General features: G+C 47.4%; 2 protein-coding genes across 2 annotated transcripts in view; both read right to left on the bottom strand.

Moving 5' to 3' along the window:
• Window positions 1-1,317: 1,317 nt before the first annotated feature.
• On the bottom strand, window positions 1,318-7,874 carry LOC141117663 (galactocerebrosidase-like; the record flags this gene model as incomplete). The annotated part of the gene is given in 3 exon segments (XM_073610628.1): window positions 1,318-1,375; window positions 4,368-4,436; window positions 7,577-7,874. Coding segments are annotated over 3 exon segments (256 nt in total), but the record flags the coding sequence as incomplete, so codon positions are not given.
• A 6,943-nt stretch (window positions 7,875-14,817) lies between these two features.
• Window positions 14,818-24,972, bottom strand: part of LOC141117044 (galactocerebrosidase-like) — a gene marked incomplete at its 5' end in the record, with an annotated part of 48,897 nt that continues 38,742 nt past the window's right edge. The window contains 2 exon segments of the mRNA XM_073609627.1: window positions 14,818-15,977; window positions 19,009-19,085. Of these exon segments, the coding sequence (XP_073465728.1) occupies window positions 15,828-15,977; window positions 19,009-19,085 (227 nt within the window).

Genomic DNA, 24,972 nt, shown 5'->3' with positions numbered 1-24,972 from the left:
CAATTGTTGCTTTAACAGTGTGTTTGGTGTCATTGTCCTGCTGGAAGGTGAACCTCCGTCCTAGCCTAAAATCACACACAGAGTTTTGCTCAAGAATATCCCTGTATTTGGCACCATCCATCTTTCCCTCAACTATGACCAGTTTCCCAGTCCCGACTACTGAGAAACATCCCCACAGCATGATTCTGCCACCACCATGTTTCACAGTGGGGATGGTGTTCTTTGGGTGATGTGGTGTGTTGGGTTTGCGCCAAACATAGCGTTTTCTTTGATGGCCAAAAAGTTCAATTTTAGTCTCATCAGACCAGAGTACCTTCCTCCATAAATTTTGGGAGTCTCCCACATGCCTTTTCAGAAACTCAAAACGTGCCATTTTGTTTTTTGAAAGTAATGGTTTTCTTCTGGCCACTCTGCCATAAAGCCCAACTCTATGGATCGTACGGCTTATTGTCGTCCTATGTACAGATACTCCAGTCTCTGCTGTGGAACTCTGCAGTTCCTCCAGGGTTACCTTAGGTCTCTGTGCTCCTCTCTGATTAATGCCCTCCTTGCCCGGTCCGTGAGTTTTGGTGTGCGGCCGTCTCTTGGCAGGTTTGCTGTTGTGCCATGTTATTTCCATTTGGTTATGATAGATTTGATGGTGCTCCTAGGGATCATCAAAGATTTCGATATTTTTTTATAACCTAACCCTGACTTGTACTTCTCAACAACATTGTCCCTTACTTGTTTGGAGAGTTCCTTGGTCTTCATGGCAGTGTTTGGTTAGTGGTGCCTCTTGCTTAGGTGTTGCAGCCTCTGGGGCCTTTCAAAAAGGTGTGTATATGTAATGACAGATCATGTGACACTTAGATTGCACACAGGTGGACATCATTTCACTAATTATGTGACTTCTGAAGGTAATTGGTTGCACCAGAGCTTTTTATGGGCTTCATAACAAAGGGGGTGAATACATACGCACATGCCAATTATCATTTTTTTATTTCTGAAAAATTGTTTTATGTATATATTTTTCTAATTTTACTTCACCAACTTAGACTATTGTGGAGTGTGGAGTATGGCGATTACAGCAGAAGTAGCCAATCAGAGACTCTGTCTCACACGGATCCCGCCCCCCTTTGCTGTGGAAGTGGAGGGATCGCGGCTAATTTCACTTGGAGCTCTGACCCAATTGTACGCGATTAACAAAAGGTAATGACTGCTGGCATCCTTACTGGAGAGATCTGTGATCCTCAGGGGCGGGCCCTGGGGAAGGCGGATGTCAGTGACATTGGTGTTTTGTTTAAGAATGGCCGATATAGAAGCGTTCTGTACCTGTACTCTGTGCATCGCCTCCGATTTCCACTTTAAAAATCTGCAGAGAAGCCCCGAAATTTGGCTAGAGAAAGAAAAGAAAAAATAATGATGAGCACAAGTCATATGACACCCACGTGGTCGAATCAGGCTCCTCGCAGAAGCTTCCCAGAAGATCATCTGATCTTCACACACCCCAAAATCATCTCCATACGACCCCCAGCAACCAGCCCACAAACACACCTCAGTAACCATCCTGTGCACAACTTTACCCTCGCACAAATCCCTAGCAACCATCACCCACCCCCCTCAATAACCACCCTAGCAACTATCACCCATGTCCCTTCAGTAAACACCCACCATGCTTTGTAACCCACCCTAGCAACCATCACACCCCTCCCCCCTCATCAGCCAACCTAGCAACTATCACACACCCCCTCTCAATAACCACCCTAGCTTCCCCCCTCAGTAGCCACCCTGGCAACCATCAAACACCCCCAGTAACCAACCTGTGCACACACTTGGCAAACAACCCACATATACTCACCCCTAAAGCAATTATCCCATGCACACAGCCCCCAACCAGACGTGCCTATATTTCCCACCCACATCCTGATGTGCTGACCCAGAACAATCACACAAATCACACGTCTGTCTGGAAGGAATTTTGGTGCACTGGAGGCGATCACATGTTATACATCTTCTTCGTTTTAAGGAGACGTGTAGGAAGTGAGGAACTGTGTGCAGAATGTTCTATTTACTGTGGTCAGGACAGAAAACATACAGACACATTGTTCTGTCCTTTTCCTTGTGTACGGGGGGGGGGTTCAGGCCTCCTGCACAACCGCCCTGCATAAACCCGGAGGAAATATATGCAGATTTCACATCACTGCCAGAAAAGGGGGAGCCACACCACCGCCGGGAAAGGGGGAGCCACACCACCGCCGGGAAAGGGGGAGCGTCACAACACCGCCGGGAAAGGGGGAGCGTCACAACACCGCCGGGAAAGGGGGAGCGTCACAACACCGCCGGGAAAGGGGGAGCGTCACAACACCGCCGGGAAAGGGGGAGCGTCACACCACCGCCGGGAAAGGGGGAGCGTCACACCACCGCCGGGAAAGGGGGAGCGTCACACCACCGCCGGGAAAGGGGGAGCGTCACACCACCGCCAGGAAAGGGGGAGCCACACCACCTCGGGAAAGGGGGAGCCACACCACCTCGGGAAAGGGGGAGCGTCACACCACCGCCGGGAAAGGGGGAGCCACACCACCGCCGGGTAGGGGGGAGCCACACCACCGTCGGGAAAGGGGGAGTGTCACACCACCGTCGGGAAAGGGGGAGTGTCACACCACCGTCGGGAAAGGGGGAGTGTCACACCACCGTCGGGAAAGGGGGAGTGTCACACCACCGCCGGGAAAGGGGGAGCCACACCACCGCCGGGAAAGGGGGAGCCACACCACCGCCGGGAAGCCACACCACCGCCGGGAAAGGGGGAGCCACACCACCGCCGGGAAAGGGGGAGCCACACCACCGCCGGGTAGGGAGGAGCCACACCACCGCCGGGTAGGGAGGAGCCACACCACCGCCGGGAAAGGGAGAGAGCCACACCACCGCCGGGAAAGGGGGAGCCACACCACCGCTGGGAAAGGGGGGTCACACCACAGCCAGGAGGGGGGCCACACCACTGCCGGGAAAGGGGAGCGTCACACCACCGCCTGGAAAGGGGGAGCGTCACACCACCGCCAGGAAAGGGGGAGCCACAACACCACCGGGAGGTTCTTCTCTGTGCAGAAATACAGAAAATTACCAATTCTCTGCAAAGGGAACAAAAGAAACAAAAAAAACTATTGTTCTGTGTGTGCGTCCCCTGTTAACATTACAATGATGGTGTCACCTAATATTTTATCGGCACAGAAAACTGCATAGCACACAATTCCAGTGCGATGTGAGCAGGACATATGGAGGACAATGTCTTCTCTGCGCCCTCCCACAAACCCTCACCGGCCTCCACTACCTCTGCTGTGTACAGAGATGAAACTGGCCTGACTCCACCCCCTCCCTACCACACCTCTCCACCCCCTCCACACCTCCCTCTTTCCACACCTCCCTCTCTCCACCCCCTCCCTCCATCCACACCACACCTCCCTCCCCATCACTCCACCACCTCCCTCCCTCCCTCCACACCACTCCTCCACCACTCCACCCCCTCCCTCCCAACCACCCCCCCTCTTCCTCCCACTCCACCCCCTCCCTACCACCCTTCCCTCTACTTTCTAACATCTCCTCCCCCTCCCATATGTCTACACCCCCTCCCTTTACACATCTCTGCCTCACTCCATTCATGTGCCCCACCACCGATGCATCTCTATCCCCCTCCCTTTTTACAGCTCCACCCCCTTCACCTCCACAGGGTTCAACCTCCCCTCCCCCATACAACTCCACCCTCCCTTTATAACTCTCCCCACCCCCCCACCCCCCTCCCTTTATACCTCTCCACACCCCTCTCCCATACAACTCCACCCTCCCTTTACACATCTTAGGCTTCACTTCCTCCATACAACTCCACCCCCCCCCTTTGTCCCCTCTGTTCATACATCTGCCCCCCCCCCCCCCCCCCTCCAGGGTTGCCAGCTGTTCATAAATGTCTGTAACCAATGCAACAATTATGAATTTTACAAACTGTTTGGAAATTTACTGACAGTAATAAACCCCGCCCTCTCCATACAACAGGACCTCCCCTTTCTCCAAACAACTCCCCCTCTGCTCAGCCCTCTCTCTTTAGCTAACCCATACAGCTCTGCGGATCCTCGCCATGCCGGAAATATTTGTTTGAAAAAATAATTACACATACATACACGTATATATTATGTAAGGTGTGTGTGCGTGTGCGCAAGGTGTGTCCATCACACAGGATCGCAGCCCCAGGCAGAAGAAGCAATTTGCTGCAAAGGTGTGATTGAGGTTCATGTGAGGTGTTGGGGGAGGTGCTGAGCTCCTCCATTGGATGCCTGTGTGAGCGCCGCAGCACTGCATCATCACAGCCTTCCCCCATCTGAGCACGGCGGAGAGACCCTCACCCTGAAGAGGTAGTCCAGAATGTGAGAGCGATGAGGTTCCGGGTAATTCACCAGAAGACGGGACGTGGCCTGGAGGAGAGAGAGAGAAGTGTGCTAATCAACAAAGAGGACCTATCACCATCCACATATCATTGCCCCCCCATGTCTTCACCTACAGATCATTACACCCCACATATCTTCATCTGCAGATCATTACCCCCCATATCTTCACCTGCAGATCATTAACCCCCCCCCCCCATCTTCACCTGCAGATCATTAACCCCCCATAGCTACACCTGCAGACCATCACCCCCCATAGCTACACCTGCAGATCATTACCCCCCCCATATCTTCATCTGCAGATCATTAACCCCCCCCCCCCATCTACACCTGCAGATCATTACCCCCCCATATCTTCACCTGCAGATCATTACCCCCCCCCCCATCTACACCTGCAGATCATTACCCCCCCATATCTTCACCTGCAGATCATTACCCCCCCATATCTTCACCTGCAGATCATTACCCCCCCCCCCCCCCATATCTTCACTTGCAGATCATTCCCCCGCCAATATCTTCCCCTGCAGATCATTACCCCCCATATCTTCATCTGCAGATCATTACACCCCCCCATCTACACCTGCAGATCATTAACCCCCCCCCAATATCTTCACTTGCAGATCATTCCCCCCCCCCCCCAATATCTTCCCCTGCAGATCATTACACCCCACATATCTTCATCTGCAGATCATTACCCCCCCCCCATCTACACCTGCAGATCATTACCCCCCCATATCTTCACCTGCAGATCATTACCCCCCCATAGCTACACCTGCAGATCATTACCCCCCCCCATCTACACCTGCAGATCATTACCCCCCCATATCTTCACCTGCAGATCATTACCCCCCCATAGCTACACCTGCAGATCATTACCCCCCTATCTACACCTACAGATCATTACCCCCCTATCTACACCTACAGATCATTACCCCCCCCCCCCATATCTTCACCTGCAGATCATTACTCTCTATATCTACACCTGCAGATCATTACCCCCCCCCCCTTATATACACCTACAGATCATTCCCCCTCATATCTACACCTGCAGATCATTAACCCCCCCCCCATAATCTTCACCTAGAGATCATTACACCCCCCATATCTACACCTGCAGATCATTACACCCCCCCATATCTTCACCTACAGATCATTACCCCCCCCCCATATCTTCACCTGCAGATCATTAACCCCCCCCCCCATATCTTCACCTAGAGATCATTACACCCCCCATATCTACACCTGCAGATCATTACACCCCCCCATATCTTCACCTACAGATCATTACCCCCCCCCCCATATCTTCACCTGCAGATCATTAACCCCCCCCCATATCTTCACCTACAGATCATTACCTCCCCATATCTTCACCTGCCTGCAGATCATTACCCCCCTCCCCCATATCTTCACCTGCAGATCATTACCCCCCCCCCATATCTTCACCTGCAGATAATTTCCCCCCCTATACCTACATCTGCAGATCATTACCACCCCATATCTTCACCTGCAGATCATTACCCCCCCCCCCATATCTACACCTGCATATCATTACCCCCCCCATATCTACACCTGCATATCATTACCCCCCCCCATATCTTCACCTGCAGATCATTACCCCCCATACCTACACCTGCAGATCATTACCCCCCCCCCCATACCTACACCTGCAGATCATTACCCCCCCATATCTTCGCCTGCAGATCATTACCCCCCTATATCTACACCTGCAGATCATTACCCCCATATCTTCACCTGCAGATCATTACCCCCCCCTTATATCTACACCTGCAGATCATTACCCCTCCCATATCTACACCTGCAGATCATTAACACCCCATATCTTCACCTGCAGATCATTACCCCTCCCATATCTACACCTGCAGATCATTACCCCCCCCCATACCTACACCTGCAGATCATTACCCCCCAATATCTTCGCCTGCAGATCATTACCCCCCCATATCTACACCTGCAGGTCATAACCCCCCATATCTACACCTGCAGGTCATTACCCCCCATATCTTCACCTGCAGATCATTACCCCCCCCCTTATATCTACACCTGCAGATCATTACCCCTCCCATATCTACACCTGCAGATCATTAACCCCCCATATCTTCACCTGCAGATCATTACCCCTCCCATATCTACACCTGCAGATCATTACCCCCCCCCATATCTACACCTGCAGATCATTAACCCCCCCCCATATCTTCACCCACAGATCATTACCTCCCCATATCTCCACCTGCCTACAGATCATTACGCCCCCCTATACCTACAGATCATTACCCCCCATATCTTCACCTGCTGGTCATTTCCCCCCCCTATACCTACACCTGCAGATCATTACCCCCCCCCATATCTTCACCTGCAGATTATTACCCCCCCCCCCATATCTTCACCTGCAGATCATTACCCCCCCCCATATCTTCACCTGCAGATCATTACCCCCCCCTATATCTTCACCTGCAGATCATTACCCCCCCCATATCTACACCTACAGATCATTACCCCCCATATCTTCACCTGCAGATCATTACCCCCCTCATATCTACACCTGCAGATCATTACCCCCCCCCATACCTACACCTGCAGATCATTACCCCCCCCCATACCTACAGCTGCAGATCATTACCCCCCCCATACCTATACCTGCAGATCATTACCCCCCCCCATACCTACGCCTGCAGATCATTACTCCTCCATATCTACACCTGCAGGTCATAACCCCCCATATCTTCACCAGCAGATCATTACCCCCCCCCCTTATATCTACACCTGCAGATCATTACCCCTCCCATATCTACACCTGCAGATCATTACCCCCCCCCTATATCTACACCTGCAGATCAATAACCCCCCCCCATATCTTCACCTGCAGATCATTAACCTCCCCATATCTTCACCAGCAGATCATTACCCCCCCCTTATATCTACACCTGCAGATCATTACCCCTCCCATATCTACACCTGCAGATCATTACCCCCCCCCCATATCTTCACCTGCAGATCATTAACCTCCCCATATCTTCACCTGCAGATCATTACACCCCCCCCCCATATCTACACCTGCAGATCATTACCCCCCCCCCCCATATCTACACCTGCAGATTATTAGCTTCTCCCCATTACACCTGTATCTCCCCGCCCCCTCCTGGGTCACTCACCCCTCCTCCGCTCACAGCCCCGATTCCGTCGAACTCCCGGCCGAGCCCCCCTTGGTCGGTCAATATGTATCCGGAAATCCACTGAACACCGGAGAGCCAGAGGAGAAAGGTGACAGAGACCGCCGCCATCCCGAGTCATTTGACTAGCCCACAACACCGTCCCGAATAATATGACCTGAGCCCCGCCCACATAGACACGTGACAGGGTGGGGGATGTCAGGAGTTGTAGTAGTTTTGTTTCATTCTCTCCTTTGTATGAAACATCTTATTGTCTGTGTGTCACCCTCCCCCTCCAGGAGATCCCCCCCCCCCCTGTGCCCCCCACCAGGAGACCCTCCCTCTCTGTGTCCCCCATCAGGAGATTCCCCCACCAGCAGACCCCCTTCCTCATTCCTCCTCTTCCTTTCTCCCCCCCCCCTCTCTCTATTCCCTCTTTCTCAATTCTTCTTTTTCCTCTCCTCTCTTTCTTGGTGTAAATCTATAAATGATCTCTCCCTCTCTCCTCCTCTTCCTTCCTCTCCTCCTCTCTCTTTCTCCTTACTCGCTGCCTCTCCTTCTCTCTCTATTGTCTGACTATCCTCTATGACAGAGATCTATGGAGTCATCTCTCAAGGACAAATACCTGCCACATTCTTCATCCTAATTGACATTGTTGAGACATTTTCCAGTTCTAATCCCGGCCGGGATAATTGGATAATTAAGGAATGACATGGAAATATTGGAGACCTGAGTGCCCTGAGATCTGAAGGTGGATAAACCATTGGAGAGGTGAAAGGTGTTATGTGGTGCTTTGATCTTGTTTTCATCAGAATGAAATAAATAAAAAACAAAGAGAAAAGAAATGACAATAAACAGAAACAAAGGAATGAAAACAAACAATGGATCCCAGAGGACATCCCAGACCCCGGCTGGATTCCAGGATTCTCTGCCATGTTTGAGAGTGGCAGACAGAACATCGCATTGTGTGTAATGGCTTTACTATGTGATTTCTGGATCACTTCTGAAAATTTCAGAGCTCTGTGTGTATTAATGTATTCAGGATTGATTTATTGTATCATTAATGAGACGACGACGACTACCTGATCACTGGCAGACAATGTTAAATCAACACAATTGCATATTTTATTTTTATTTGCATTTTATTTGAACATTCATTCACTCCACATCCTTCATCCTGACACTCCTATACAAGATTTCTTAACTTCTATTTTCTCTGCCTTATTTGTGCTCTAATATGGAAACATAAACAGAAAGCTGAGCTCCATGCAAAACATTTTGATAGAAAATAAATGCCTTAATAGCCACAATAAAAATGAGACGTACTAAACAGGATGATCGGCTGCAATAACGAGAACCCTCACTAGATGTCAGTGTACTTTATACATATATACAGTATATATAACGACTCTGTTGTTTCTCAAAATATGTTATTCTTTTATTCTTTCCTACAGTGCTTGATACAATGTTGCAAGAAGCAGTTGCTAATGGTTAACTGTTCACTTGCTGATATATATGCAGCTGTACAACAGGATCATAGTAAATTATACAGAAGTAATGTAAAAATTACATTTGACCTGTTTTTGATGGGAATATGGGTAGAATAATTCTTTCTCATGGGGTTTATGGGAGGAATATCATGTTAACTCCTGACAATGAACATATTTAACCCATTACTGATAATAATATGCATATAATTATTTTTCTACATGGGGATTATGGGTGGAATATTGTTTATAAATATACATAGGAACCCATTTAAAGTGGAGTTCCACCCAAAAATGGAACTTCCACTTTTTGGATCCCCCCTCCGGCATCACATTTGGCACCTTTCAGGGGGGAGGAGGGAGCAGATACCTGTCTAATAAAGGTATTTGCTCCCACTTCCTGGCATAGATCACCACGGCGCTTACGGTGACCTATGCCACTTCCGGCGCCTACACTGTCCTCCCCCCACTGTATTCTGGGAGACACACAGGTCCCAGAACACAGCAGGGACCAGAGAGGACGAGCAGCGCGACTCGCGCATGCACAGTAGGGAACCAGGAAGTGAAGCCGCACGGCTTCACTTCCTTATTCCCTTACCGAGGATGGCGGCGGCGATGGCAGCGGCCAAGAGCCGACGGACGGATCGGCTTCGTCTGCCGACATCGCAGGCTCCCTGGACAGGTAAGTGTCCATATATTAAAAGTCAGCAGCTGCAGTATTTGTAGCTGCTGGCTTTTAATATTCTTTTTTCGGCGGACCTCTGCTTTAACCCATTTCTGATAAGAATATGCATATAATTATTTTCAACATGGGGATTATGGGTGGAATATTGCTTATAAATATACATAGCAACATATTAAACCTATTTCTGATAAGAATAGGCATATCATTATTTTTCGATTTATCTTTTTTAGATAAAAGTGGTCTCTGCGGCAGATTCGCAGCAAGATTACTTTCATCGGCAGCGCGAGAGGGGCCCACCCTCCTGCAGCTCTCCGGTGCCCTCCACCACTTCAGAGGAAGAAGTGACGTGACAATATGCATTAGGATTGGAGCACGGGACGCTGCCACAGACAAACAACAGGAGACGAGCTCGGCGCTCGTAGTTACTACACACTGCAGCATTGTTTTAAATGTAAGTTGATTGGACTTGTTTTATCAAATAAATATACCTTTTATATGGGATCACGCTATGTGCGTCTTTCCCCCTCACAGTGTACATCACTACTCTACCTGACGAACACTGAGGAGAGAAGCACGGGGACATATTCCAGTTTCCAGGCACGGGGACAGATTCCAGATTGGTGATACCCCTGGAGGCATACGAGCTTGGCGCTCGTGGATTGATGCCCACACTCACTTCATGAAAGTGAGTGCAACCTCCCCCTGTGTGTGTCTTGCCCCCCCTCCACTGTGGTCATCGCAGAGTTATTTTACATGCTGTATATTTTTTATATTTCGCTTGGTATGTTCATCATTGTCACTACCTTATACACGGAACATCTACACCTGCGGGTCATTTGCAACACAGGCTGTACACCTTACAGCTGTAAGGTAAGTGGCTTGCAAACAAGGTGTCCTCACTGAAGATCCCCCTTCTCTTCACGATTGGAATTGTTTTGTGTTTCTCATCACAAGTTTTTGGACTGGATGATAGAACTATTATTCATGTTTGTCCTAGGGATTTGTCACTTGTAGTCCACCAGGATTTGGCACGTTTTTGCTAATGGGGCACTAGCCCACATGTTTTCTTGCATTATATATTTTTTTGCATTGTGTCATTATTTATCCTATTTGTGTTAGTATATGCAGTTTTGCTTTGCTATATTCAAGCAGTCACTGTTTCACAATTACCTTTATATATTAGGCTTTGTTTGCCCACAACATTATAGTCATGTTGATCAGCTACGTTGCACTGCACTGCATCCCCACCATGTTCTGTTAGCATGTAGGATCCATCCATACATTGGCCCATTTCTGCTTTCTTTAGTTCACTTTGCCACTTTAGTCATCTTTGTAGCTCCCCCCCCCTTCATCACAGCACAACTACCATCTTCCCCCACTTTTGTCTCATTTGTCCTGCCCTGGATCAGTACTTAGGTGTTGCAGCAGTGTCCTTTTAGCGTAGGCCCCCCCCCGACAGCGCAGGAGTTTCCACTTTCACATTAGAAGTAGCCCAACCCTACTCTACACATCGCCCATACTGCTGGGCCCAAGACCAATGACACGTGCCCTGATTCTTCTAGGAGGTACATTGGGGCTACCTTTACCAAGCCTCTGCTTATGCTTGGAAGTAGCCCAACTGTACTCTACAGTTTCAATTGGCCATAACTGGACTCCAGAAGAGCTTTGATCATCTCCTTCTAAGGAAGCCATCCTCAACTAGGATTCCTCCATAGGTTGTTAGGGGCTCCTTGAGCTGTAGCTGATCGACGTCCCATTTGATGGCACCTTCATAGTTCCAGGGCCATCACTATTTGGCAACATCAACAGTATGACCACACTTTTTTTGCAATCTCCAAAAGGAGGGTATCCTGTTTAAAGTGTCGGGAGCATTCTCTCACTCTACAATCAGCTTTAGCGGGGGTTCCCTGGCACCTGAAAATAATTTCAATGGTTCTACTAGGGCAGTGGACTCCAAACTGTGGCCCTTTGCTTGCCTTTATCTGGTCCTTGGGGCACTATTCCTCCCAATGGCTCCAACAACGGGACAATACTCCTCCCAATGGTCCCAACGACGGGGCAATATTCCAACACGTACTGACCACAGGTGCGATGTACATTATTTACTCCCACTGACCACAAAGACTAAAACCCTGTCTTCTCCCACTGATGCTGAGGCATTTACTACTCCCAGTGGTCACTCACCTAAAGTCTGAAGGGCAGTAAACTGGCTCTTTGTTTAGAGACCCCTGTTCTAGGGCTAAAAGGCTACAAGCATACTTTGTGTTTAGCCCCAGTACGTAAGAGTCGGGCGTTCTGGTACGGGCGGAGGGCACAGGTGCACCATCCAGTCCAGCTGCCTGTAAAACTCTATGGGAAGCAGAAAAATGCTGCAGCTGATGGTGCACCAAGTGGTACCAACTTTAACAGGAGCATGCCCCCAGGAACAAACACACAAAACGTAGAGTGCTTGCATTCTAGGAGTTCATCCCTGGGCACATACTGCCCTAAACATTGGTACCCCATGTTTAGTAATGGCAAACATTGGCACCCCAGATGTTTTGGAACTACATTTCCCATGATGCTCGTGCACTCTGCAGTGTAGTTGAGCATCATGGGGTGCCAAGGTTCGCCATCACTGCCCTAGGTGCAGTCTAGCCCTGCCCAGCAGCAGAAGCTTTTCACATAGGCCTGCACAGGCTGCCGGCAGCAGGGCTGGATGGTGCGCCTGTGTCTTCCACAAGCACCAAAATGCAAGAATCGTGAGCACTGGGGCTATACATCTAGCGTGTATGAACCCCAACATGTTTCACCCACAAAATATACACACAGAAGAAAAAACTAGCAGGTGCGCTGCTCCACAGTTTAGTATAGCCCTCCAGCTGGCTATTGGTGATAATTACACAAGTGAAAAGGGTGCTGTTGCTCTCCATGGATCCTCCGGGTGGCAGGAACACATCTAGACGAAAGAAGAGAGCGCAAAGCCACCCTAATGTCACTTGGATTTAATATGGTAAAGTTAAAAACACTACAATGGTCAAACTCACATTGTGTGAAGATAGATACATAAGAAGGATTCCACTGTGGCCGCACTACTAAAACCGCCTCAAAATCCCAACAGGGGAGGGGGGGAGCCGTGGACGTCCTGCCCGGATCCTGGCAGCACACACCTGAGGCTATCCACCACCAGGCTTGACGTGCAGATCCTAATGTGCATGCGCCCGTTGCTGCTCGCCAAGGACACACAAACCCACACAAGCAGGATACGGGGGGGGTGGGAGTGAGGACATCAGAGTTGCCATGACAACGCGTTTCGGAGGCATGACCGCCTTCCTCAGGTCACGGCCACTAACTCTGGGATGAAAGACACGCCCACAGTGACGCCTCCCCTGATCGAGACAGGGGAGGCGCCTCCGTGAGCGCGTCTTTCTTCCCCTATATATTGGCAAGTTACCAGCGAGTTAGTAGGCATGGCCTGAGCAAGGAGGCAATGCGTCCGAAAAGCTTTATCATGGCAACTGTGTGATGTCCTCACTCTCTTCCCCTATGTATCCTGCGTATGTGGGTTCGTGTGTCCTAGGAGAGCAGCACCCTGGCGCATGCGCATTAGGATCTGCACGTTGAGCGTGGTGGTGGTTAGCCTTGGATCCGGACAGCTAGGTTGAACGTCCATGGCTCCCCCATCCCCTGTCGGGATCTTGAGGTGGTATTAGGAGTGTGGCCACAGTGAAACCCTTATGCTGTATCTATCTACACACAATGTAAGTTTGACTATTGTAGTATTTTTAACTTTACCTTGATAGCTACGTTGTCAAAAGAGCAGGGGTCGAAGCACTCCTGCATTGGGCCCTCCCATAACCTGGAGCTTCGGAGGAAGATGACAACCCTGGCTGCTGGGAGGTAAGGAGGACAAGGCAAGTAAAACCCCAATCAATGGTACCCCAATCAAAAACAAACAAGCATTTGTGGTTCAGAGGGAGCCCCACTGCTAGGGTAGTTCAGCTTTAAAAACAGAACTCCAGACAATCATCTTTTTTGATTTGATAGTGGGGAAGGGTTAGATCGTCTGTTGGGTTTTGGTTGATTTGTCCCAATTGCAAAGACTTTCCCTTCATCACTGGGACAGGAACGGAGGGGAACTTTCCCCAAAGAGGACATGGAAACAAAAACCCAACTATGGTTCTAACTCCCCCCACTTAAAGAAAACCTTTACCTTGGCCACCATCACTGACCACAGCCTATTGCAAAAGGTACTTACAGACATGGAAGAAAGTTCCTCCACTCTGGTTGGATATGGAAATGTTCTCAGGCAAATAGACATTTTCCAATGCTCTCTGGTAGTGCTCAGGGGATGGACTAAATATCTGCCCGGCCCAACACTCCCTTCTCCCTCCTCCAGGGAACAAATATATGCATGATAGCTCAGGAGGTGGGACCAGACTCAACCAGTGCCTAATGATACATCAAGGACAGATAATACTATTCTCCCCAGACTGGCTACTCATATCTATGAATGCCTAAAGGTAACAAACTAAAAAAAGTAACCACCACATTCCTCTGATATGCTTGTGCACTTGCCATTAACTGCCGCTCTGCAGCAGCTTGAGGAAGTACAAAAAAAGGCGAGGAGTGAAATGGGGCAGGTTTTAAATTGGTTGCTGGAAATAGGCCCACCACAAGCTGCTGTTTATTCCTAAAACCTTCCAACCCCACCTCCGGCAAAAAAAAAAAAAAAAAAAAAAAAAAAAAAAATTATATATATATATATATATATATATATATATATATATATATATATATATATATATATATATATATATATATATATATATATATATATATATATATATATATACACACACACACACACACACACACACACACACACACATATATATATATATATATATATATATATATACACATATATATATATATATATATATATATATATACACACACATATGTACATATATATATATATACACACACATACATATACACATATATACATACACAATAAAAATTAACAATGATCATAATAATAATCAAGATGAGAATATTTATAATACTAAGAAGAAATACAGAACCGCTCAGTTTAATAATTTAATTTTAATCATCATGATAAATTTACAAAAAAGAAAGGCACACTGGAAGTTATAAATATAAAATGAAAAAAAAAAACAAAAAAAGTCTTCATTTCTTTTTGTTCTAGTTCCATATAGCAGTGAGTGGAAAGAAGAGGTAGCAAATGTATAATGTAAAGGAAATGTATACTGGCAATTGCATAGATTTTACCTACAGGACTTAAGGTGCAAACGTTTTGTAATTGGGTAAGTGTACATTGTAAGTTAAATTTAGTATTGTCATTTCCAGCCAGTAGGTGTCACTCCCAGTTTCTCTTTATGTTTACCCGTGTATTCTTAGCTGTTCTGTTGTAGAAAGGAGGAAGGAAGAAAAATGCTGACTATGACCCTAAGAACACCATCCCTACAGTCACACACGGAGGTGGAAATATGATGCTTTGGGGCTGTTTCTCTGCTAAAGGTACAGGCCGACTTTGTAACATTGAGGGGCCAATGGACGGGACCATGTGTTGTAAAATGTTGGATGAGAACCTTCTTCCCTCAGCCAGAACACTGAAGATGGGTTGTGGATGGGTCTTCCAGCATGGCAATGACCCAAAACATACCGCCAAGGCAACAAAGGCGTGACTCAAGAAGAAGCACATTAAGGTCATGGAGTGGCCTAGCCAGTCTCCAGACCTTAATCCTATAGAAAATGTATGGAGGGAGCTGAAACTGAGTTGCCAAGAAACAGCTAAGAAACCTTAAGGATTTAGAGAAGATCTGTAAAGAAGAGTGGATTAAATTTTAAATGCAAAAAAAAAAAAAAAAACCCCTGACCAGATCTGTAATAACCCCGATTCAAGTCTGCGCACACTTTTGCTATAAAGTGTAAATGGCTCCTAGCCGTACCACCATATCCATCCATGTCACAGAAAGCAACAGAGTTCAAGTTTGCGCTGACCACCCAGATTCAGTCTAGCCGTAGTCCGCCACGATCAGTACTACAAATCAGGCCGCCGGATGTCGTTCAGAGCTTACAGAACTTTGGCTTTGACCATAAAGTTATCAAACTGTGCAAACTCAAATGAGGCGGTACCTATGGCGGCCCAGCCGTGAGCCGGTCCCACCGTAATCTCGCCTTTCCACAAAGGAAGGCCGTTCAGGAGGCCGTAGGCACTGGAACCCTGGAAGGGAAATGAGAAAGAGGCGACGTTATTCCATGTCTGGACACAGGATCTGCAAATAAAGCTTAGCAGAAATCCTCAACCTCCTTTCATCCTGGGTGGAGGTCCTCCCAGAATTGCGCCGCGCCCCAGCCCGCTCTGTCATGGCCGATGACAGATCACTGTACTGGCCCGCTGCCGATACCATGTGATCTCTGTGGCCAATCACAGCAGATCACATGACAGTTGAACACAATGAAAGCTTTTGATTCATGCCTTTCATTGGGTACTATTGTGACGAGCTCTGACTGGACACAGGGATCACATGGTACAGACAAGGACAACCACAGCCCACAGGTACCACGTGATTAGTACAGAGAATCACAATAGTAAACAATGAATAGTTTTCATTCAGAAAAAAGATGGTTGCTTATAACTGCAAAATTCAGTTATAAGCAGTGTGTGCAAAAAAAAAAAAAAAAAATCCAATATAAAAAAAAAAATGTAATTGAATTTCTGCATCAATTTAGGCCAATATGTATTCTGCTACATGTTTTTGGTAAAAAAAAAAAAAAAAAAAATCCCAATAAGCGTATATTGATTGTAGACGCGGTAATTTTTGCACAAACCAAACTATAGAATATTATGCATTTTGATTCATTTATTTATTTTTTACTAGTAATGGCGTCGATCAGCGATTTTTAGGTGGACTGAGACATTGCGGCGGACACTTTTTTGGGAACCAGTGACATTATTACCGTGATCAGTGCTAAAAACATGCACGGTCCTTGTACCAACGACACTGGCAGGACAGGGTTTAACACCAGGGGCAATCAAAGGGTTAAGTGCGTCCCTAGGAAGGTGCTTACTAACTGTGTGGGGGATGGACTGACTGGATGAACACAGAGATCCGTGTTCCTGACTAGCAGGAACACAAGATCTCCATTTTCTACCCTGTCAGAACAACGATCTGCCTTGTTTACATCGGCAGACTGCCGATCTGCCTCTCTGGTGAGCGATCGACCGTACCCACTCATAGCGCCCCCACACCTCTGGCCAATCGGCAAGCGAGTGCCCCTTCTGGCTATTGCATTAAATGACGTACAGGCACATCGTTTCACGCAATAGAGCCAACCTGCCGCAGTATACTGTGTCTGGTTGGCAAGTGGTTAATTTTCCCAAAAATTGGGACAGAAGATTACAACCTCAAAAAAAAAAAAAAAAAAAAAAAAAAAAAAAAAAACTCGCCTTGCCTTTTGCCAAATACCTTGGACTGTCTACTTTCAAAAAAAAAAAAAAAAAGGGGGGTCATTTGGGGATATTTGTACTGTCCTGGCATTTTTTGGACCTCAAGAAATGAGGCCCATCTCATTTCTTGAGGCTCAAAAATGCCAGGACAGTACAAATATCCCCAAATGACCCCCCCTTTTTTTTTTGGAAAGTAGACCGTCCAAGGTATTTAGCAAAAGGCAAGGCAAGATTTTTTTGAAGTTGTAATTTTCTGTCCCAGTGTTTATACATCAGGATTATTTGAGGACTGTATAAAACGTTCCTACAGACCAAATAATATACACGGATTTGGATTATTTTCACTAAAGAAATGTAGCAGAATACATGTTTGGCCTAAATTTATGAACAAATAAAATGTAAAATCGAACAAACACAACGCTTTATTGTGCACCACACTGCCCCAACTGCAGCAGCTCTCCCTTGCAGCTTAGCCATGTATTAAACCCCCCCCTTAACATACAAAGAAAAAAAAAAAAAAAAAGTCTCCTCACTGCCTTTCAAATGCCTTCGTAAAGGGGGCAGCAAGGTCTGCCACAAATCTAAACATAGCATAATGCTGGCCAGAGAGGGTTCGGATCTCATTCGGTTCAGCAGGAACCGGCCGAGATTCGAACTGTGTATGGGCAGACTGAGTGTACCAAGCTGATCGATCAATTTGGGTACAGCCAGCCTACTGGATTTAATTTTGTTTATTTGCTAGTGGGTGGTATAGCTGCTAGCAATAACAACTGTCTTCTCTTGGCAGGGACAGCTCTCCCCCCCCCCCCCCCCCCCGCCGAGGGCGAGATTACAATGGCCCGGCAGGAGGGATTCCCGCATCAAACACACTATGTTGCTAGGGGAAACTAGCGAATTTCTTTTCTGCAACCAATTCGCTCCGTGTATGGCCAGCCTAAAGCACCATGCAGAATGGATTCTGCAAAATCTTTTATGATGAAAACAAAAAAAGAAAAAAAAAAACATAAAAAAACAAAAAAACAAAAACAAAGGGGGGGGGGGGGGGGTTTCACACATCAGTAGAAGTGCCCGTCCACAGAGATCAGTGGTCTCCAAACTGCAGCTCTTTGCTTGCTTTTATCCAGCCCTTGGGGAATTATTCCCTCCACTGTTGCTGCCACTCTATTTCTCCTACTGACACCGAGGGGCCACTATTCCTCCCACTGACACCAACGAGGGGCCACTATTACTCCCACTGACACCAACGAGGGGCCACTATTCCTCCCACTGACACCAACGAGGGGCCACTATTCCTCCCACTGACACCAACGAGGGGCCACTATTCCTCCCACTGACACCAACGAGGGGCCACTATTCCTCCCACTGACACCAACGAGGGGCCACTATTCCTCCCACTGACACCAACGAGGGGCCACTATTCCTCCCACTGACACCAACGAGGGGCCACTATTCCTCCCACTGACACCAACGACGGGCCACTATTCCTCCCACTGACACCAATGATGGGCATGTTTCTTCCAACTGATGCCAAAGACGGGCACTATGCCTTCCACTATCACCAATGATGGGCACTATTCCTCCCACTGACACCCGATGGGCACTAGTCCTCCCACTGACACCCCACGATGGGCATTATTCCTCCCACTGACACAAAGGATGGGGAACAGTTTACTACCACCAACACCGGGTCATTTTCTACTCCCACTAGCTGTCCAGTCCGCCCCCCCCCTTAAAGTTTGAAGGACAGTAAACTGGCCCTTTGTTTAGAAAGTTTGGAGACCTCTGACATAGATCATCTACATACCTCAACGTGAAGGGTCAGTGTGTGCCATGTCCCGGCACGAACACCAGAAAGTCCTTTCCCAAGAACGATCTTCCCAACTGTAAATAGAATGCAGAGTCATGATGTGCAAATATCACCCAAACATCACCAGAGACCATCCCCATCAGAGACCCAAACATTCATCATGTCAGAACAGGAAACCTGAATCTGCACACAGTAATCATCTTTCATTTAATTTTTCCCCATTTTTTTTGCCCTTAGTATTAAAAGTGGTAATAAAACACCACTTGGTCAGTTGTACCTACAGAAGAGCTGCACGATTAATCGTTAAAAAAAACAAAATTGTGATCTCTATTCAACCCCCCTTACGATCTTAATCCGGCATTTACACGATTCATTCAAGAAACAAGCCATTCTCTGCTCACAGCTGTCAAAAAACAAAAACAACCATCCAGCAAATGTTTATCAACATTGCTCAGTGCTGAGATAAAGAGAAACATTGTATCATTTGGTTCTTTCAAAAAGGATGAACTTCGGTCTGTAAATGAGGTCAGTTTAACCACTGAAACACTAAACCTTTTTCTGACACTTGCTGCTTACAAGTTAAAATCCCCCAAACATTATATATATTTTTTAGCAGAGACCATAGAGAATAAAATGGCGGTCGTTCTTATATATTTATATTAATATTTTATGTCACACTGTATTTGCGTAGCGGTCTTTCAAACACAAGTTTTTGGGAAAAAATACACTTCAATGATAAAAAAAAAAAAAAAAAAAAAAAAAAACAGGCTTCTAATTTTTTCTAGAATCGTGCAGCTCTAACCTACAGATGAGCTTACAATAAGGCACATGCACCATTTAGGAGATAGTCACAGGTTCAGCAGCCAGTGACATCACCAGCGCACACACACTGCGCTGTGCTACAGCCATGACCCCAGCGTGCATGCGTGACGTCATCGCGGCTCCACCATTCAAACATCCGGAGCACGAAAACACAGAAGGAAGACCAGGTGGAGATGGAATCCCTGTCAGCGCGACGCTGGAGGGATCTGTTCCGTAGGCTTTCATAACGCGCACCGCATACTAGAACATTATGTCATATCTTGCAGGGAGAACATTTTTTTAAAGACTTAAACTACCGCTTTAAAAGGCAGCCCAGTGAAACGAGAACTTATTGAAGAGCCCCTGAGATATGGACATTTTTACAGTTATGTGGATCCAGCTTGGTCCAATGTAACTATGTGTATACTATACAGTGGCTTGCGAAAGTATTCGGCCCCCTTGAACTTTTCAACCTTTTGCCACATTTCAAGCTTCAAACATAAAGATATAAAATTTAAATTTTTTGTGAAGAATCACCAACAAGTGGGACACAATTGTGAAGTGGAACGAAATCTATTGGATATTTTAAACTTTTTTAGCAATTAAAAAACTGAAAAGTGGTGCGTGCAAAATTATTCGGCCCCTTTACTTTCAGTGCAGCAAACTCACTCCAGAAGTTCAGTGAGGATCTCTGAATGATCCAATGTTGTCCTAAATGACTGATGGTGATAAATAGAATCCACCTGTGTGTAATCAAGTCTCTGTATAAATGCACCTGTTCTGTGATAGTCTCAGGGTTCTGTTAAAAGCACAGAGAGCATCATGAAGACCAAGGAACACACCAGGCAGGTCCGTAATACTGTTGTGGAGAAGTTTAAAGCCGGATTTGGATATAAAAAGATTTCCCAAGCTTTAAACATCCCAAGGAGCACTGTGCAAGCCATCATTTTGAAATGGGAGTATCAGACCACTGCAAATCTACCAAGACCTGGCTGTCCCTCTAAACTTTCAGCTCAGACAAGGAGAAGACTGATCAGAGATGCAGCCAAGAGGCCCATGATCACTCTGGATGAACTGCAGAGAACTACAGCTGAGGTGGGAGAGTCTGTCCATAGGACAACAATCAGTCGTACACTGCACAAATCTGGCCTTTATGGAAGAGTGGCAAGAAGAAAGCCATTTCTCAAAGATATCCATAAAAAGTCTTGTCTAAAGTTTGCCACAAGCCACCTGGGAGACACACCAAACATGTGGAAGAAGGTGCTCTGGTCCGATGAAACCAAAATCGAACTTTTTGGCCACAATGCAAAACGATATGTTTGGCCATAAAAGCAACACAGCTCATCACACTCAACACACCATCCCCACTGTCAAACATGGTGGTGGCAGCATCATGGTTTGGGCCTGCTTTTCTTCAGCAGGGACAGGGAAGATGGTTAAAATTGAGGGGAAGATGGATGCAGCCAAATACAGGACCATTCTGGATGAAAACCTGTTGGAGTCTGCAAAAGACCTGAAACTGGGACGGAGATTTATCTTCCAACAAGACAATGATCCCAAACATACAGCAAAATCTACAAAGGAATGGTTCACAAATAAACGTATCCAGGTGTTAGAATGGCCAAGTCAAAGTCCAGACCGGAATCCAATTGATAATCTGTGGAAAGAGCTGAAAACTGCTGTTCACAAACGCTCTCCATCCACTGAGCTCGAGCTGTTTTGCAAGGAAGAATGGGCAAGAATTTCAGTCTCTCGATGTGCAAAACTGATAGAGACATACCCCAAGCGACTTGCAGCTGTAATCGCAGCAAAAGGTGGCTCTACAAAGTATTAACGCAAGGGGGCCGAATAATTTTGCACGCCCCACTTTTCATTTTTTTATTAGTTAAAAAAGTTTCAAAAATCCAAAAGATTTTGTTCCACTTCACAATTGTGTCCCACTTGTTGGTGATTCTTCACAAAAAATTAAAATTTTATCTCTTTATGTTTGAAGCCTGAAATGTGGCAAAAGGTTGAAAAGTTCAAGGGGGCCGAATACTTTTGCAAGCCACTGTACCTGTGGCCCTTTGCTTATCTTTTTGGCACCGAGGCCAACGATGGGCCATCAGTCCTCCCACCGAGGCCAACGATGGGCCATCAGTCCTCCCACCGAGGCCAACGATGGGCCATCAGTCCTCCCACCGAGGCCAACGATGGGCCATGAGGCTATTCCACCCACCAACGATGGGAAGCTATTCCACCCACCAGCGATGGGAGGCTATTCCACCCACCAGCGATGGGAGGCTATTCCACCCACCAACGATGGGAGGCTATTCCACCCACCAACACCGGGAGGCTATTCCACCCACCAACACCGGGAGGCTATTCCACCCACCAACACCGGGAGGCTATTCCACCCACCAACACCGGGAGGCTATTCCACCCACCAACACCGGGAGGCTATTCCACCCACCAACACCGGGAGGCTATTCCACCCACCAACACCAACTATGGGACATTTCCTACCTAAAAATTGAAGGACAGTAAACTGGCCCTGTTAGAAAGTTTGAAGACCCCTGTTCTAGAAGCTGAAAATCCTTGTAATAGACACAGATACCACACCACCAATATAGTGATCTCCACTAGCTTCTTGGTCCCAAGTTGCATTGTGAACACAGGAGGCCAGTCACTGGGCTCTGGCCCCTCCACCTCATCCAATCAGAGAAGACATTGCATTCACTAAGAAACTGCAAAGCATTCTCTGAATGGCCCGTGTGCCGAACGGCCGGCCTCCTGTGTTCACAATGAAGCAGGGCATCCACGTGGCACATGACCAGGAAGCTCATGGAGATTACTGGAGTAGAGGAGTAGTAATGAGGTCTACTACAGCGATTTCCAGCTTCTAGAGGGATCCCATAGATATGGTATATACGTAGTTCCATTGGTCCAAGCTGGATCAATGTAAAACTGTCCATACCTGGAATTCTCAATTACAGCGGTAGTAAACGATAAAGTTAAAAATAAAAGTTTCCTCCTGCAAAGTTAATCATATCGTAATGTGTAGGGTGCATCGCATATTAGCACATTGTGAAAGACTTCCCGTGAAATGAAAACCTCCAGCGGCGCGCTGTCACTGCTGACGGGGCTTCCATCTGCACCCAGTCATCCTTCCGGGTTCGCGGGCTACGACCACTTGAATGGGCGAGCAACGAGGACGTCACTCCCCTGGCACACAGCTCTGAAAGAACAGCACCAGTATGCCATACCTTCAGAGCGCATGTGCCGGTGACGTCACCGGCTGCCCAACGAGCAAATATCTCCTAAACAATGCAGGTTTAGGAGATAATCATCTCACCTACAGGCAATTCTTATTATAAAGCTCACCTGTAGGGGGAAAAAAAAATGAAAAATAATAAATCACAAAGCAGAGCTTACTACCCACTTTAACCACTTTGTGACCGCCCGCAATGTACTGCGGATGAGCAGTCAGACCCCTTTCACACTGGGGCGGTTTGCAGGCGGTATTGCGCTAAAAATACCGCCTGCAAACCGCCCCTAAACAGCCTCCGCTGTTTGTTCAGTGTGAAAGCCCGAGGGCTTTCACACTGAAGCGCTGCGCACGCAGGACGGTGAAAAAAGTCCTGAAACCGCTTTTTTGGAGCGGTGAAGGAGCGGTGTATTCACCGCTCCTGCCCATTGAAATCAATGGGACAGCGCTGCTATACCCGCGCTGTACGAGGGATTTTAACCCTTTTTCGTCCGCCAGCGGGGGTTAAAACCGCTCCGCTAGCGGCCGAATACCGCTGCAAAAACGACGGTACAGCAGCGCTAAAAATAGCGCTGTTGTACCGCCGACGCCCCCACCGCCCCAGTGTGAAAGAGGCCTCACTGTAGGCAAAGCGAAGTACTGGCACATCACTGCCTACTTCTGGGTTTAGCGCATGTGCCCCCCGGGCTCCAGCTGCTGTGATTGTACACAGCGGGAGCCTGTCAGCAAGTCCCAGCCAATGATTCACAGCCAGGACCAGGTGTCCAGTCACAGCCCAGAGTTCTGTGTTGACATTCAACACAGAGCTCTGTACAGAGGGAATGATCTCTGTGTCTTTGCAGGGATGAGAAACAGAAGTCACTTAGTAAAAGCAGCTCACTGTACACACATTACACAGTTAAGTACACAGACAACCCTTTGATTGCAAAGCACCCGAAAGGCTTAAAACCACAGCAAAGCGCCCCTGCAGCAGCGCTTTGCCGGCGCTGCCCACTGATTTCAATAGGAAGGGGCACTTTAGGAGTGGTGTATACACCGCTCCTACAGCGCTGTAAAGATGCTGCTTGCAGGACTTTTTTTTACCGTCCTGCAAGCGCACCGCTCCAGTGTGAAAGCAGCCTAACTGTCACACAAACCAATCAACATACACTCACTGGGATTGTTTTTTTTTTTCATCAAGAATATGTAGCAGAATACTTATTGGCCTGAATTTATGATTTTTAACCACTTCAATCCTGGGCACTTTCACCCCCTTCCTGTCCAGACCAACGTTCAGCTTTCAGTGCGGTCGCATTTTGAAGGACAATTGCGCGGTCACGCAACACTGTACCTATAAAGAAATGTTTATCTTTTTTTTTTCCGCCCACAAATAGAGCTTTCTTTTGGTGGTATTTGCTCACCACTGGGGTTTTTTTTATTTTTTGCAAATTTAAAAAAAAAAAAAAGACCAAAAATTAACCTCTTCCCGCCCAAGGTACGTCATATGACGTCCTTGACTTTGCGGAGGTATATCTGAATGGTGGGTGCAGCTACAGGCATCAGATATCGTCTTGTTCAGGCGGCGATTCCCTTCACCATAAGAACAATCATAGAGGCTGTTCCGCCGCTTGATCGTTCTTACGGGCGCGCGAGGGGACGCCCTCCCGCCGCACTCCGGTGCTTCTACCGACTCACCGCTTCCATCGGTGAGTCGGAGAACGGATCCGCCTGCCCTGGATGGTGACCATAGAGATTCAGTCCGCCGGAGCCTCTATGATCATTCGGAGGCCGGGTGCGATGTTATGACGTCACGCCCGGCCTCTGCATTCAAACAAATGGCGCTGCCTTGACTGGGAAGCTGAGATCGTTTATTTTTTTTTTTTTATTTCAGGCTTCCCAGCCTAGAGGTGAGATGTGGGGTCTTATTGACCCCA

The sequence above is a fragment of the Aquarana catesbeiana genome, linkage group LG13 (assembly GCF_042186555.1).
Source record: "Aquarana catesbeiana isolate 2022-GZ linkage group LG13, ASM4218655v1, whole genome shotgun sequence".
Classification (NCBI taxonomy): domain Eukaryota; kingdom Metazoa; phylum Chordata; class Amphibia; order Anura; family Ranidae; genus Aquarana; species Aquarana catesbeiana.
The sequence above is the reverse complement of the archived record's forward strand: the minus strand, read 5'-3'. Positions and strand labels throughout refer to the sequence as shown.